Source organism: Alligator sinensis, unplaced genomic scaffold (assembly GCF_000455745.1).
Source record: "Alligator sinensis unplaced genomic scaffold, ASM45574v1 scaffold331_1, whole genome shotgun sequence".
NCBI lineage: Eukaryota > Metazoa > Chordata > Crocodylia > Alligatoridae > Alligator > Alligator sinensis.
Window position 1 is genome coordinate 332258 of NW_005842033.1, and position 16432 is coordinate 348689.

A 16432-nucleotide genomic window follows, 5' to 3' on the forward strand; every position below is an offset into this window, starting at 1 on the left:
TTTGGGCCAGCTGGCCTCAGCCCCCACCTGCTGTGGCCTCTCTGTTGGATGATTTGCAGGGGTGCCGTGTCTTGTCTACAGAGGCTAAATGTCTGCACAAAAGAGAAGCCACTGGCAAAAGGTTGCAGTGACTAAATCCAGCTAGTAGCAGATAGTATAAGCATTTTAAGGACAGGAATGTTTGGTTTTTGTAATGTATGAATCTTCAAGTTGTGAAGGAACCCATCACTTTAACAGCATGTGGCCTGCATGTGGTGTGCATATGCATGTGCAACATGCTTTCTTTGGGGTCTCTGATTCTATCTCAGAGTTACTGGGTCATCCCAAAACTCCACCTTTGCTGCTCTGCTCAGCCCACCTGCCTTAAGTTACATCACCTGCTGGCTGGTGTGATCAGACTATCTTTAGCAGATCATCCCCTTCTAACTGAGGTGTTTGGAGCTGTGATGATGGAGGACTCACTGGTTGCTGAGGTGCCCCTGGGAGAAGTTTTGCTGTTGCCAAGATGGAGCATAGGGAGTGTCCTCCTGAAGAGGTGGGAGTGTCAGATGGTGATTTTTTGACAGATGTTCCAGCTGCAAGGAGAACATGAATGAATTTTCAAACTTGGGAGCCAGTGTGGTGCTTTCTCTGTAACGGGATGAAGTGTGTACCTTGTTTTAAACAGAGAATGAAAGAACCTCTCACCCTAGAATGACCTAACTTAACACCAAGAAGACAAGAAAAGCTCTGTTTCATTCAGTTTTATTCCAAACATGGAGAAGGGGGTGAAAATGTTCCCTGCCAAGTGGAAAAGGGTAAGATCAGACAGCACAAAATCCTTTTAAAATATCCAATAGGAATAGTGCGCACTAAAGTTAAAACTAGCAAGTGCCATGGGAAATGCCCAACAGAGCATTTTCTTAAAACACTAAATCACTGAGAATAAATATGAGGATACCTAATAAATACTAGCCCCCAGGAAGCCAATGCATTGGTAAGGAACTTTGTATGCCATTAGAACTTGATTAAAGCTAAGAAAGGACTTTCATTTCAAGCATACCTTTCATTCCAGCCTATTTCACCTGTCATCGTGCTGCAGCCACCTCCAGGGGGGAAATGCAGAAAGTGAAGGCAAATATGCCGCTTGTCTTAAAAAAACCCACTGTCCTGTGTATTCACTGGTTTGACACTGGCAGCAACCACGGGCCTGTGTATTCACTGGTTTGACACTGGCAGCAACAGTGTGGCCACTGGGTTGTGCTGACAGAGGGGTGACTTTAAAAAAGAACATGAAATCTTACCAGGAGGGGGAGGGCGCTGTGGGGGCGGTGGTGGGCGAAGCCTGTTTGGAACAGACAGAGATCTGCTGGGAGAACGATGCCGGAAATCCCCACCCTCTTCCAACTCCTGCTTTAATTCAGCCAAGTCAGCATCGTCTAGGGGACAGTTCATAACAAGAAAAGGCTGTTTTTTAACCATCTGAAAAACTATGGTAGAGATGACCTAACCTGAAAGGTCAGGAAAAAGAGAACTGTGATTCAGATGCAAGACATGGTTACCCAACTAGAAGGCTCCACCTTAACAAGCCAGTATGACGCCCCTCTTTCATCTCTCTGTTTCTTACTGTGATGCTTGCCCTAGGCAGCACACTCTCCACCTTAGAAAACCCCCCACTCCTCTTCTCAAATATGTTCCTGTCACTGTAACTAGTGCCATTAATAGCTCAAGCTGAAACAACCCACCTCTGACTTCAGGGTTGTTCACCCTACTAGCCTGGGTGCCCTCTAGGCAAAGCCTTTAGTGCCACTATAGCACACTGCCAGCTCCCAAGAGCCAGCCACACTGATACACTGTGATTCGCACACTCTGATGAGCCGTTAGTGATGACTGCAGGGATCCTGGTTTTCTCTGATAAAAAACAATCCCCAATTTTCAGGTTAAAAAAGTAATCCAAAATCAACATTTTTCTGACTGAAATAAAACACCACTAATATATAGATAGATATATAGTGGTGTTACGTTTTAATCATGGAAAAATGTGAATTTTGGGTTACTTTTTTAAACCAAAAATTGGGGATTTTTTTTTTTTTTTAAATCAGAGAAAACCAGGATCCCTGGTAATGAGGACTAGTCACAGGCCAGTTCCTATGGCCTTTCCCAAGCACCTGAAGGCAGTCATGCTCTCAGGAAAGGCAAACTTGCCCCACTTGCTAAGTGGTCACAGAGCTTTCCCTGGCACAGAAGCAGGCCAGTCTCGTGGCTAACATGGAAGAGAACAACTGTCTGTTTTTTGGCTCTGTGCTTTTTAGCAGTGCTTTGGGCCTAGCATGTCTGCCTCTGCTTTATGTCCTTGGACTCTGCTATCAACGCCTGGCCTATTAGACCATCTTTCATCCTGCCTTGGCCTCTCTTTGACAGCTAGAAAGGTCAGAAGCAGAAACTGACTTTGTCCTGCAGGGAACAGCTAGCAGAAGCAGGAGCTTTCATTTCACTTTCCCTGTTTTTCTTCCTTGCCCAGTCAGGCAGCCAGTCCCAAAAGCTTTTGGTCTCCAAGGGGCATCTGGTTCAGTTTTGCCTTTGCTGGCTGCAGATGTGGGGGGAGGAGGGAAGGGGAAGGAACAAAGCAGAAAGTGCTCTCTCTTCAGGCATTTCTGCACAAACCTAACCTCCTTTTGTTTTACAGAGCCCTGCTCTGCAGGGAATATTGAGCTTCCTCATGATTTCTTGTACCCATGCAATACCAGAGAGCAGCCTCAGCGACACGGCTGGGAAGCTGCGCTATCTTGCCAGATGTTCAGAGCCAAGACCTGAATAAGGAAGGGCTTGCCTGGGGAAGACAGAGGTTTGTACCAGTACCGTGACTGAGGACAAAAGGCATGGTGGGGAATTTTGGCAATAATCTTCAGGCAAGACAATCACTCAGCAAAAATAAGATCTTGGCCAATACTTTTTATTGGGCAGGCTTAAGTGAGATCAGGCTGTGCCTTTGCTGACCTCAAAAACACAGACTGCACTGGTGCTTCCACTGTTGCTTTGGTTTCCATCTGTTTCCATAGTACTTGTATACTGTTGGCATCCACTGCATTAGGAGCAGCACAAGCATACTTGGGAGACCTTTGAAATGTCAGAGGCTTTCAACCCACATGTAATGTGTAGCCAGCCTGGATTTGGAGAGAGTCGGGACCCACAAAGCCCCAGCTGCAACCACCTTCCATCAAACTGTGCTTTGTTTACTTCATGAGTTAGTCAAGTGTGCCTTTGTACGGTTGAAAAGAATTACTGTGGTTCCCTGTGGTTTAATGATTCACCTGCACGCTGACCAGAGGTGTGCTTAGGACAACTCCCTGTGCAATGTGAAATGTCTGGTTTGATGGCATTTAATACACTGAGGCTATTTCTTGGCTCTAGGTCAGGTCACTAGGACTGACCAAGCTGCACTCAAGATAAGTGAAGAGAGCTATAAATCGCTGAGCACTTAGAACCCTGGTCAGCATGAAGTTATGAATTTCATTTGATTTTTATGAATTCTTTCTGACTGTCTTTAGCATAGATTAAAACTCCCATTTTATACTGGAAGACAGACCATGCCTCTGTAGCTGAAAGATCATCCTCTTCAAATGAATAGTAAAGAGGGGGACAGAAGAGAGGCAATGACCAGACTGTTTACTGCTGCACTGAAGTGTTCAACTTCTGGCCCAGTCTTACTGTGCTTGGCCACTAAAGTGAAGCCAGATCACAATCCAGGAGAGCAGCATTACCAGAAAGGCTAGCTCCAGATGTAATTGAGACCAGTGTTTTCATAGCTTCATATGGTTCATTTTAAAGACTTATTGCATTATAACATTACAACAAAACAGATGGACAGGAAGAAAAATACTGCACATTTGCAACGCTGCCTAAGGTGATCACTCCAAAAGCAAACAGACACAGAGCATCAGTAATTTTACATCAGGATGGTTATCCTTTAAATCAGTCACTAAGATAAATTTACCAAGTTATGTCAATAGCTTTAGGATCTCAACACTATGAAGGAAGAATACTGCACATATCCAAGGTAACACTGTAGTTATCTTGGGCAATGTGCAGGATTTTAAAGCTCACCATGCTTAACGTCAGAGGGTGACTGAGCCTCAAAATTGTCCCAAATAAGTAAAATGGGAGTGAAGCAGGGCAAAGAGGTTGGCTAGTCTTTGAGGTGACAGGAACTCCTTTGCAAGAGTTCATTGACTGTATTTCCATTTTTTCTGGAAAGTGCAGATTCTATTGGCTGTTGTGGGGTACATAGGTCTTTGTAGAGATGGAGAAAAGTCTTGAGGTTCCCCCTTGCCCTGGATGTGGGACACATGAGTAGGTACATATTTGATAGTCCCAGAGCAAATGGTGACCTGGGGCAATCACACTTCCTGCCCATTGTGGATCTTCCCTGACTGTCAACCATGCCTATTACATTAAGGCCTGTTCTAAAGCCCACTAAAGTTAAAGGAAACCTGTCAAATGCCTCCCAGATCAGGCCACCATTAACAAGAACATAAAGGACAATAGGGACAATTCTGTGGAGTATGCTTTAGTTCTATGTGATACAAGACCAATTTAAAAATGGCAGTAAGCCTACCTCTGTCTAATATGTAATACAGATAGCAAGGCACCCCTTTGAGGCACAGCTACCCTGTCCCAAACAGGACAGAGCAAAGGTGGCTAAACTTCCTAACCCTTTCTCGGCACAAACTAAAACTCTGACACAGTCAAGAGCTTCAGGACATATAACTTGTGAGATAAAAACCCCGGAGTCCATAACATGAGTACAGTGCTGAAATTCACATAATTTGTCATTAAATTACTTTTTTTAGGAGCCACATACATATAAACTGCCCGGGAGCTACCTTGCAGCTTGCAATCTGCAGGTTGGCCACTCCTGGCATACAGAAAAGTTCAGACTAAAGCATTATTAGCTACTACTTGTATTGCCATAGTGCTTGGGAGTCTCAATCAAGGACCATGGTTCCATTGTCCCCGATGCTATTTGAATACACAACAGAAAGGTGGTCTCCACCCTGGAGGGCTTACAGGTTAAACACAAGAGATGATGTAACAGGTCAACAGGGCAATGCCCATAGAGAGAAACAAGAAAATAATCTTTCAGGCCTGCTTTAAAGAAGCCACGTGAGTTACCTTTACACAGATGTGAATTCCTTCCCGTCAGCATCAGAGATTTGTTTGAAAGTACTACAGAGGCAAAATGTTCAGGGCCCTCAGGAAAGTCTTCTGATATCTCTGTTACTAGATGCTGAGGCAGCACATCATCCAAATACTCCTCCTCCTCATCTAATATATCACCTGAAAAAGATTTGGCCATAGATATTATGAAAGGCACAGTCTCTCTTTCTTTTTACTTCAATTAAAATGATTTTACTATGCAGGAGAGTTAAAGCTGAGCAGATTTCTGACTGATTACACGTTTTCACTGTTCTTTGTTTTGTATAGGGATCGTTCTAATGTACAGTGACTTTGATAGTTCATATTATAACACTGAGCACATGTGGCCAGGTGATATCTTCTCTCATCATCAAGGCTCTGTGTGATACAATGCAGGGTGAGGGTTTTAGCTATGAATGTGTTGTTTAGAGTTATTGTTTCATTAGAAATCATACAGGTCTGTGTCCCCTCCCACAAAATGAGAAAGCTGAATTCTCTTAACCCAGCCTATAATTGTGCTGCTGACCTTCTGATTCGTAGTCTAGACTTGAGAAGTCAAAGTTTTCCTCTAACAGACAGGAGTTTGCTGTAGGTGACATGGGTACAAAACTGTCTCGTTTTCGAGTGATTTCCTCCTGAAGACCCTTCAGCCAATCTTTAGTCTTGGGCCGGATCTTCACAGCTCTACCTTTAACCTAAAGCCAAGAAGGAATTGTTTCATTTTTAAGGAAATAAGAATAATGCAGAAACCTAGATGGCCTCACATTTACTTCAGAAGCTCAATGAAAAGGAAGCATTTCCCCTAGCATCATCAGGGAAAAGACCATCCTCTAGTCTTACGAATTAACCTTCCATGTATTAACTGAAGAACTCTGTTTTTTATTGGGCACACACTTACATTGTGGCTGCCTTTCTTCAAAGCATTTGTGTTGACATAAACCTTGCAATTTCTAGTGGCTCAGCACATTATTTATCATTTGAGAGCAAAATATAAAATATCAGAGAAATGATACTATACAGCTTTTAAAATGACTACAGAGATGGAATTTTCAAAACTGCCTCAGTGTCTTGAAGCACAAAGCGTGTGTTCATGCAAACATTTTGGAAATCTCACCCGAGACCTTGTAGTCTGATAACTAATGATAAAGGAGCACCCCAACTACCAGAAAAAAACAAAGCAAACCAAATGAAAACTAAATGCCCAGCTAACAAAAAAATGCAGCTACAGTCTTTATGGAAATATGTCGTGAAGTAGATTAGAATTGTTGCTACTGATCCATTTCATACTCAAATCACAATGGCACCATGACGCTTGATGCCAAAGAGGTTTTGTACTATATTAAAGAAGCATAAAGAGGACTTGGCAAAGGTGTTCCTCAGAGTACTACTTCAAATGACTAAATAGTCATAAAGTCCACATGTTCTGTAGCGATACCGTAGACTGGCTCCAGAACTTTGTTTCTGAGGGAGCTCCAAAAGAAGCAATGTCCTGTCTTCCTAATAAAGGACAATCTGCAAAATGCTAAGCCTCATGGCTATGGGATCCATGAGCACTGGAAGTCTTCAGTTTCCTTGAAAATAAAACTACCAATTTATAGTGCCTCACTATAATCTTAGAAACCCACCTTTAGATACAATGCATGCAAATTCATTAAAACAAACATGATATAGTTGTACCTTGATGCCATCTATATCCAAAACATTAAGAGCTGACTTGCTGTCTGCAAATGTTATCAGCATCTGACCTCCATTTATCCTAACAGGAACAGACAGAGAAAACAACAGTATAATTTGTGTTCCAGAAATACATAGTAGGCTTCACAGTGATGCCAATAATTTTGCATAGACAATTTTTTTTGCATTTAGCTTTTACTTACAAGTATGTTTTCTTTGTAGCAGGTAACACTATGTTGCCCAGCACTGTCTCTGTCTTTATACCCCCACCTCCCTCATAAAGACCCAGAGTGCATTTTAATGGTACACTGTTCCTGAGACAAAGGTTCATTGGTATGAGCAGAGGTTTAGCAAATATTGCATCCATCCTTTCATCTGTACCATTTCCCCCTTCTCTCTGCTTCAGCTGCTCTGGGTTAACACTACATAGACTGCATCAGAAAAAGCATGCATTCTCCTCAACCATTACTACAATGTCCTAAAGGTAACCACAGTGTCCTAAAGGTAAGGATTTCTGTGATATCTTTTATGGGACCAGTTGTATAGTTGGGAGAGCTGGTGAACAAGCTTTAGGGCACAAAGTGCCTTTCCTGTGGCCTGAGAGTCTACAGTGTTTTGTGAGCTACACAGAGGTGTGAAAAAGAGAAGCCTGCTGCTTTCTCACTCTTTGCTGCAGCTGTGTAACACATCAAGCCTTCACAGGTCATGTGGTCCTGAGGTCCTAAGACCGCTCCAGAACCCTTTTCTCCCTCTGGGGAATGTGTGAAGCTACAAAGCAGTGTCAAGCTGATAGATAATGTTTACCAAAAATATTCCCAATCACAAATAGCTCAACTGCCAGGCAACTTATTTCCTGGACCTGGTGTCCAACCATGTGCACTGTCACCAGGAGATTAGATTTGTTATATTCCACTATGGATGACAGCTTTTGGTGACCCAGCATGATCCTAGTTAATTGTATTCTGTAGCTGAAAAGTACTATGTAAAAAGCCTTCCATTTCAATGGCACCATGCAATCCTGCTAGCCTTCTCAAGTTTCTGCTGGGTTCTTTTCTCCTGTTGTCTTTCACAAAAGGTGCTGCGAATAAGGTAGTGCCAAGCTATGGCTGTTTTCCTTAACAAAGAAGTCCAATTGCTACCCTGTGCCCTTAAAGTGACGCCACTGGATTGAAACAAAACTTCCAGCAGGGTGCAAAATTAAACACCTGGCTTCAAGTTTAGTAGATTGAGGGGTCACAAAAGCCAGTCCCCAAAGACGAGCTAGTCCTCTGTTTTGGGCAATTTTTTTAGTGGGACAGTAGGAAACTGAGAGGTATCTAGCAAGTAATTATTCATCTCTTCTACTAATGATAAGACATTACAGTTTGAAATTGTTGTCTTTTTCCCCAGAGTTGATTTTATTTTAATTAGGATTTTTTTAAACAGACTGAATCCATCACAGAGTAAACACTTACCTGACAAGAACAATGATGCCATAATTCTCAAATATTTGCATAAGCTCTGTACGCAAGTCTTCAGGAAATTCGTTTTTCTCTTCAGGGGTTGGTGTCTGGAGATTGACCACAACGGTGGCATCCAGTGGTCCCTGGAAGGATGACACTTCCTGGAAAACACTCTCACGGGCAGCCACATTCACTTCTTGGACTTCCACTTCTACAATAGCTAACACGGGCCTAGATTTTGTACACATGCACGCACGCACGCACACACACACACACACACACACACACAGATATTTACTTTTGCGTTATTTCAAATAAACGTCAAACCACAGGATGTGCAAATGTTTGGGTATATGGACATTAACAAAACCCCCTTTGATGTGGGTAATCCCCACATTATACAGCCTGTCCAAGGTCACACAGTAAGGACCTCTCACAACTCACTTGCCTCTGAGGGCAGTAGTTCTAGCATCAGGTAGTATTTGCCATGACCCGGCAGTGATAGGGCACAGCCAAATCTATGCTTCTGGGAGCTCCTCCTCACCAGCTGTGCTGCCCAAATGCCAAGCACACCCTCGGGAGGTACCAGCTGTAATGGTGCCAGGGTAGCTGACAGAAGGCATGGGAGTACCTACATGTGCCCAAGCACCCTGACTCCCAGTTCATTGCTCCATGGGATTATTATACCTTTTTTTCCAGCAACAGATGAACCTGCCTCATGTGATCTCCCAGATACTAATTCCCACAATACTTAGCTAAAATAGAGTTATGACAATGTGCTGGAAGAGAGAGATCACCTGAGAGATCATCCATCTAAAAGGCACCAGAATGCTTAATACAATCGATTTTCCCACAACATCCCTGTGTAGCATGAGAATGCAGTTATTTCCCATTAGGGTTAATGGAGGTTAAGTGTTACATGATTCAAGGTCATGAACAATGTTTTTCTTTCTGGCTCCTAGTTTCTTTGCTGTAGCCCCAAGAACAAATACCAAGAGGACAATATACCTTTAAGTATGGGCAGCTCTAGGATTTTGAGAAGGAAGGTACAGATGGTATGGTGCATCATCACATATAACACAACAAACAATTATCTCCAGGTAAAAAGAAACTAGAAGCTTTACTAATGTGCTAGGGGCCTAGAGCTATATTATTCAGTTTAAGATCAAAGCAAAAACAAATGCCAATTTATTGGCATGTGCATTAATTTGCTATATCCTATGAATAAAAAAAATACAACAAACGAGGCAAAAAATAATCAAAAGATGTCCTGTTGTAATTAAATGCATAAAGTAAAATCTGGCCTTGAACGTCTTAACAGTACATCCAACGCTTCCTGAAAGTTATTTCCATACCTGAGTTGATGTGCACCTGAGTTTAATTTTTGAAGCCTGACTTAACCTTTTTAGTTAGACTTAAAAACAGCCTGCGGTGCTGTGAAACAGGAGCTACATAAAGAGGAGCAGCTAAGGGACAGCAGAACTGCAGAAGGGTAGTTTGACTAGTGGAACATCAAGACTATTTAAACAGGAGAGTGGTATTAACACCTGAGGAATGAAGAGTTTAGATGGAATCAGGTAGATTATAATGAGTCATGAAGTCAGGTGATTTCCTCACTGCTGCGTCAATAGAAATGTTGCTGCCTCTGCCAAGCAGTTGGTTTTAAATTTTTGATGGACCACAAATCAAAGGGGGGAGGGGGTGCAACTGCACCATTCCACCCCCTCCACCCCCCCGCCTTTAAGTATAAAATGCTTATGTAGTACAGACATATCAACTATATGCTCTTTGGTCATGAATCATTTCTTATGAGCTAGCTCTCCCTGTGTCATACTTAAGTTAACCAGAACACGCTGTCAAAAGGGCCAAGCCTTCACTTCTCTTTGTAGATGCAATCTGCATCCTCGAGATTATCCCTACAAATAAACTGTGGGCAGTAATTAGAACACTTGCACTTCTAGGAATTGCCACCTGCTACTTGCAATGTGGCAGGGGCTGTAATGTGCATTGCCAGCATGTAGAAAGAACACAAAAGTTGAGATAAAGGGAGTAGCAAAAAGGAAAAAAAACCCAAAACCTTTCTGCAGGAAACGTTAATTATTTCTGAAAACAACGTTGATTAGCGTATTTTGGTATGCTGAAAAGATACCGTGGAGCCTCTTTTGATAACATAAGCTTCAGAAAGTAAGCCTACTGAGAGTAATTAAAAAGTGGTGTTAAAAGCCTAGTTATTGTAGTAAGGTTTGCTGTAATTGGGAACTAAGGTACAACAGCCTTGCTTCAAAGAACACTGCATCAGAGTCTTTTATAATGAGTGCGGCAGTTCCATTGCGAGCTGTAGACCCCCGCGGTGTCAATGCCTTGACACAGAGAAGTTGTTTGTACGAAGAATGTTCTTCCATTGCTGGAGGAAAGCGAAGCAGCTCTCCTGTGTAACAATGCTGAGGAAGCACAGGGTCGGCTACTGTGATTCACTGAACACTGCTTGTTCAACAGTCTCTGCAAAGAGCATGCTTGGATACTGACAGAAGCTTGTTTCAAAACAGACAAGCTTTTGAGGCACATTTAACATAGCGAAATAATACCAAGACACCGAGCAAAGGAAGGTGATCTGCAATCACACTGACTCCTCTGAAGAAAAGTTAATAGTGTAGACCAAAGAGCGGTATTCGCTGTTGCTTCCTCTCTCTTCCCTTCTTCCCTTTTGTAGAGAAGCAGGGAAGATGAGGTCCTTGAGGGTGCCACTGCGTTCATTCACATCCACATCCCCAGCGTCCTGGCCAGATACAATGTAAGCCTCCCAGGCTACACATCTCAGTTGCCTTCTTTTTAGCAGAACGCTGGATTGGAGCCTTTCAGCAATGTGCCTTTAATTGACCAGAACTGTCAAAAAAATCCACTATCTGCTGTCTCTGCAGCTCTTCCTCACAATCACAGTACAGAGCAGAATTAGAATCAGGCCATTGGCATTGCCACCCTCCTATCAGAGTAAGCACATACCATTCATCAAAAGGAACTGTTTGCCTTTCACATCAAAGAGGCATTTCAGCATATCACACGCTAATCGGAGAAAGCTCATCTTAACTTAAGCCCTTACCTGTGATCGGAAGCCTGAAGCTCTGCTCTTCCATAATACATCAGGGCACCAGGAGTCCAAGTGTGTTTGATTTTAGTTTCAACACTCAGATCGCTGTCTAGGAGATTGATCTCTCCAGCTATATAGCACAAAACATCATTAGAGTTTACATTGCTGTAATAATGATTCAACCAATTTCAGAAAGCTGCATTTCACATAACTCCTTAGTCCTCTACCTAAAGGATGGCTTCTACCCTCAAGACCTGAGTTACAAAATATGAAAAAAAAAGAAAGTGAAAAAACAAACAAACAAAAACTATTAACTTGAACAAGACAAGGATAAAGCAGTAACTCAAGGGTCAGCTGATAAGAGACCTTTATAACTAGGTGTGAGAGTGTCTTATTAAAATATGACCTTTTTCCTCATTCTATCTAGCAAATGGAAACAGACCTAGTACCTATGAAGAATCTGTATTTTCTAATAATACACATGTAGTTAAGGGACACAAAAGAGAAATCCTATGTGGCCCTAAATGCTGGTTGCTTCCTCAAATGTTTTCAGGAATAAAAATAAGCGCTCAAGACAGGACAAGCACAGTGAAGAACAGTGTCAAGTCTGAGTTAAGAATTTATGCAGAATGAGGAGGGTGAGGAGATGGAGCCCCTAGTTGAGTTACAAGTCTTTTACAGCTAGTCCAAATGTTGGATTGATTGTGTAAGCAAATTGTAATATACCTGTGTGACAGCAGGGGGAGCTGCTCTACTAGCTGTATTGAACTGTAAAAACTCCTGGATGTATGAAAACTACAGCTTCTGGAGATTGTGGGAGCTGAGAGACAAAGGAGGAAACTGGAAGTGGCAGAAATCACAGGAGCATGGGCTGAACATGGGGGAAGCTGCAGCAGAACAAAGACACAGCAGCAGAGGCTAGCGTGGCAAAAGTGTAACAGAACCGGGACTGTTGAACTTAGCAGCAGAACTCGGACGTGCGAACAGCAGTTGAGCGCTCTCAGGACTGGAAGCTGGTTTGAGGCACCTCTGTAGGTATGGGAGGGTACCAGTTTCTTTGAGTGAAGATACCACAATGCTTGTTATCTGTTATCTGTTATTTGGCCATTAAGTGCATGCACTTTAATCTTAATGTGTATCTATTTGTATTTATCTCTCCGTATCCCATTGGCTTGTGACCCTCAACATTTAATATATGAAATTGGGAATTCTCCTTTTTGCTTCCTACGCCAGTTTCTGAAGTTGCAGAGTTCAGTACACAAGTGTTAAGATTTTAAAAAGGGCACTTGACTTCATTCCTATCTACAACAAACTCTTTGGCCCCTGGCAGACATTACATTTGTAGCACACTATTTGCGAATATTACACAACAAATCATAACATGCCAATTGGTCACGTTAAAAATATTGCCAGATACATCTGCACCACAAAGAAATTGCTGTTCAGTGTACACTACAACTTGAAAGAAGGGGAAAAGGAAATTTTTGAAAGAGTTGAGGGACAGTTTTTACAGTCCCTCCATCTCTCCATAATTGAAATGATATAGCAGTTATTTGATAGTCTGCAATAATCCTAAAATGGCTGGAAAGTATGCAAGGAGTTATTAAACATATACAGGAATGTAGAAATATGGAAAAAAGGCTGAAAGGATGAGAGGTAGGCTCCTAAAGCAGGGATGAGTTTACGAAAGGTAGATCATACTAGATTAATAGCTGTCTTGGACAAGATAGCTGATTCTCTAGCTACAGGAAGGTCTCTCTCATCTATGTGGAGTTTACCAAAACATCTAATATGCTGCAACATGGGAAACTACTACAGAAGCTCAAGAAAGTGAGGATTTACTAGAGGAACAGTAAAGTGTTACAGGGGGAGACAGAAAAAGGTAGTTATGGAAAAGGAAGGATGAGGCTGGAGTAAAGTTACTAGTGGGTCTCCTCAAAGAACTGTCTTGGGTGGGCAGGATTATGTTTAGTATTTTCATTAATGACCTTGGTGCAGAGTATAGGAGGCTGCTGATAAAATTTGCTGATGATATGAAGTTGGGGGCTTCACTCACCCAAAAGAGGATCAGCATAACATACAGAAAGGAATGGAGGCTGTTGAGGATTGGATTAACAGACACAGCATGAAATTTAGTAGCATAATATGGAAGGTCATATACTTGAGGCCTAACAACAAAATCTTCTATCAGTTGAGGTGGAGAAAGACCTCAGATAATCAAAGGATGATAATATGAGCCTCCAATGTAATGCTGTGAATGAAAAAGGCAAATGCAATCCTAGAGTGCATCAGAAGAGGGACTTCCAGTAGAGGGAGATAACAATGACACTGCATAAGGTCCTGGGACACCCCCTCTAGAACAGTGTGTGCAGTGCTGGTCACCCGTGTTCACAGAAGATGAATTCAAACTGTAACACGGGTAGAGAGGGCTACTAGGATGAGAAGAAGAATGACAAGCCTGTAAGATAAGAGGCTACAAGTACTTGTTTAGTGTAAAAAAACAAAGGCTAAGAAGGGGTAAGATTGCCAGCTATAAAGTCATTAGTGGGAATGGTGAACAAGGGACAGTAAAGAACAACTCTTTAAGCTCAAGGACAAAAGTGGTGCAAACTAACCAGGAAGAAAATCAGGCTGGAAATGAGGAGGAACTTCCTAATCATTAGAGCACTCAGTTTTCAAGGCAGCCTTCTAGTCGGAGCTGCAGGGGCAAAAAATCCAAATGCTTATAAGACGGAACTCATTAAGACTGTAAAAGGTGCTCTGTGACATGATGCCTGACTTAGGAGCAAAAGGTCTGGAAGCAACTATCAGGGTTTCTGGGGCACATTGGCTCCTTTCTCCTCTAATCCAAGTACTATTTACCTGCTATCTATTTTTTGACATTTCCAGGAGGGCACTTTATGCTCAAAACTTGTCTAACATCTCTCCTGACTATAAAGTCAATCTAATAATTTGTGTGGTAATAAAGGCTATTACCACACAAATCATGCTTCTTGCAGGTGCCCTGCATTATGCAATTACAACAAAACTACAATACAACAATTACAAAACCTCAATTCCTAGGTGTAGGCAGCCTTGCCAGTATTTGATCTTATCTGTCTCTCAAACTGAAGTTCACATCTCACTACCCCTTGTTCTTAGCCTTACTACAGTTGAATTGCTTTATAAGACCATGTCTCTATTTACTGTTCAAGTTCCTATTTATTATACTACCAATTTTTCAAGTAAACAGGAACTCTGTGATGTTACAATGAAGTGAACTTTCTCAGTAACCTAGCTTTGCTTCATGCTATTCACCTTGAGTTGACCCTTGTACTTCACACAGGCACAGTTCACCTTTGCATGTACAAATTGGAAGGCGTCTCCTGCCACACCTCCTTTTGCAGTGCACATGTAGTTTTTACAAATACTAATGGATACATATGCAGATTTAGAGGCTGGCAAAAAAATATGGCTCTAAAGGCAAAGAGGTTATTCATTTACTGCCTTAGTTATTACAGCTTTTAAATAGCAGGCATAATAATGTGTGGTATTTCTATGGTACTTTCCACTCAAGGACCATGAAGTACTTTACAAGCATGAATTAATGAAGCCTCACAACATTCAGTAATTATTATGTATTCCCTGTTAATTTATGGAAAAATCTGAGGCATGAAAAGCTTTAAGCTTGCTCACAGTCCACACTGAAATAAATAGGAAGAGGAGCAAGTTATGCTTAAGGAGGTATCTGCAGTGTTATGGAGAGATATCTGAATCAGCTTTCAATAAGCTACCTCAGGTACCATAAGCAGTCTATCTGTGGCAGCACAGAGCTCACCTTTGGCTAATTTACCCTGCTTCTGGATTTTGCAATGTATGGTGAGTCTTTGCTGCTGTGGCTAGGCTACTTGGTTATCTCTATGCTAAGCCTCAGTCAGAAGTTCAGACATACCCAACATAGTATGTTTAGGACTAATTACAAAGAATTTCTTTGCTCATAGACGCCAAAAGCAGTACCTGACCTGCACAAATGAGGTGTCTGTACTTTGAAGAAGGAAAGAATGAAGAGAAGAACCAGGAATCAAGCCTTTACTTCTTCTTTAGCTACTTTACTAAACTCTCCCCCGCTTAGGTCCTGTATGGTCCAACTACTCAGGAAAGTAAAAAGCTAAAAATGAGAAAGACCCTACACACCTGTTTTATCAAAAGGCAGTTTCTTTCTCCACCAAAGCACTCGGTCTGTCCAAGCAGGGGTTCTGCACTTATCGCTTGTATCATAAGCTTCTGAGCCAACATCATATTTATAGGTTGGTCCAAAATTGATTGTTCCTTCATGAAAATCTTTAAAAATCTATGAAAAAAAATAGGTTCCTGCTTATGGAAGTGTTGTTATGACATAGTTACTTGCAGGAGTGTACTATTTTGATTTTTTTTTAAATTAATATGTATGTCCACAAGCAGACATCTGAAAATTCCCTCATTCTCATTCTTAAAGCCAATTAGCTATTGACTTGGATACTGAGAAAAATGGTGATATTGACAGTAGAGCAAATGGACAAAGCTCCTTACTTTTCCACTGGATTTCTGCTGTTGTAGTTGATCAAATTCAAGGAGTGTTTTCCAATCTTGTCGTTTAAGAAAATAAAAGACTTCTTCATATGTCAAATCAATGCGATAGTTGAAATCACCACACCAGAACACGTAGTCATGGGAGAACACATTTCTTCCCTAGATAGGAAAGAAATCATGTTAAAGTCATTATTTTGTACATTTTTGTTTATCAATTGTATGCAATTTGTATACGTTTTATACAACTGAAATATAAAACCCAGTCTTCTTGAAGTAGTAAATATTAGACAGCTTACCAAATGTTGTTTGTTACATGAAATTCATGCTAAAGAAGTGGTGCCTATATTTCTTACTGTGTTCCTTTACCTTGAAATTTATAGATCAGATTTTCAAATTACAGCCTTTATTTTTGCAGGCACAAATGGGGTTTTCTGAAAATTTCAGCCACACTTTATTAGATTTACATATAGGTATTCTAGATGTTGAATCCTCTGGTTTTCTAAGACAT

At 41.6% G+C, this 16432-nt stretch overlaps 1 protein-coding gene across 5 annotated transcripts in view; it reads right to left on the minus strand.

Annotated features, from left to right (window-relative positions):
* SYNJ2 (synaptojanin 2) overlaps window positions 1–16432 on the minus strand; it is a 104220-nt gene that overhangs the window by 9748 nt on the left and 78040 nt on the right. For 3 of the 5 annotated variants that reach the window (XM_025202648.1, XM_006022377.3, XM_025202649.1), the window contains exons 16-24: window positions 15925–16083; window positions 15550–15706; window positions 11389–11506; window positions 8304–8522; window positions 6853–6931; window positions 5702–5870; window positions 5152–5316; window positions 1284–1418; window positions 463–575 (exon numbers count right to left, since the gene is read on the minus strand). In XM_025202648.1, the coding sequence (XP_025058433.1) occupies window positions 463–575; window positions 1284–1418; window positions 5152–5316; window positions 5702–5870; window positions 6853–6931; window positions 8304–8522; window positions 11389–11506; window positions 15550–15706; window positions 15925–16083 (1314 nt within the window). The remainder of the gene's footprint in view (window positions 1–462; window positions 576–1283; window positions 1419–5151; window positions 5317–5701; window positions 5871–6852; window positions 6932–8303; window positions 8523–11388; window positions 11507–15549; window positions 15707–15924; window positions 16084–16432) is intronic. The other 2 variants (XM_014519342.2, XM_025202650.1) reach the window with 2 other exon arrangements.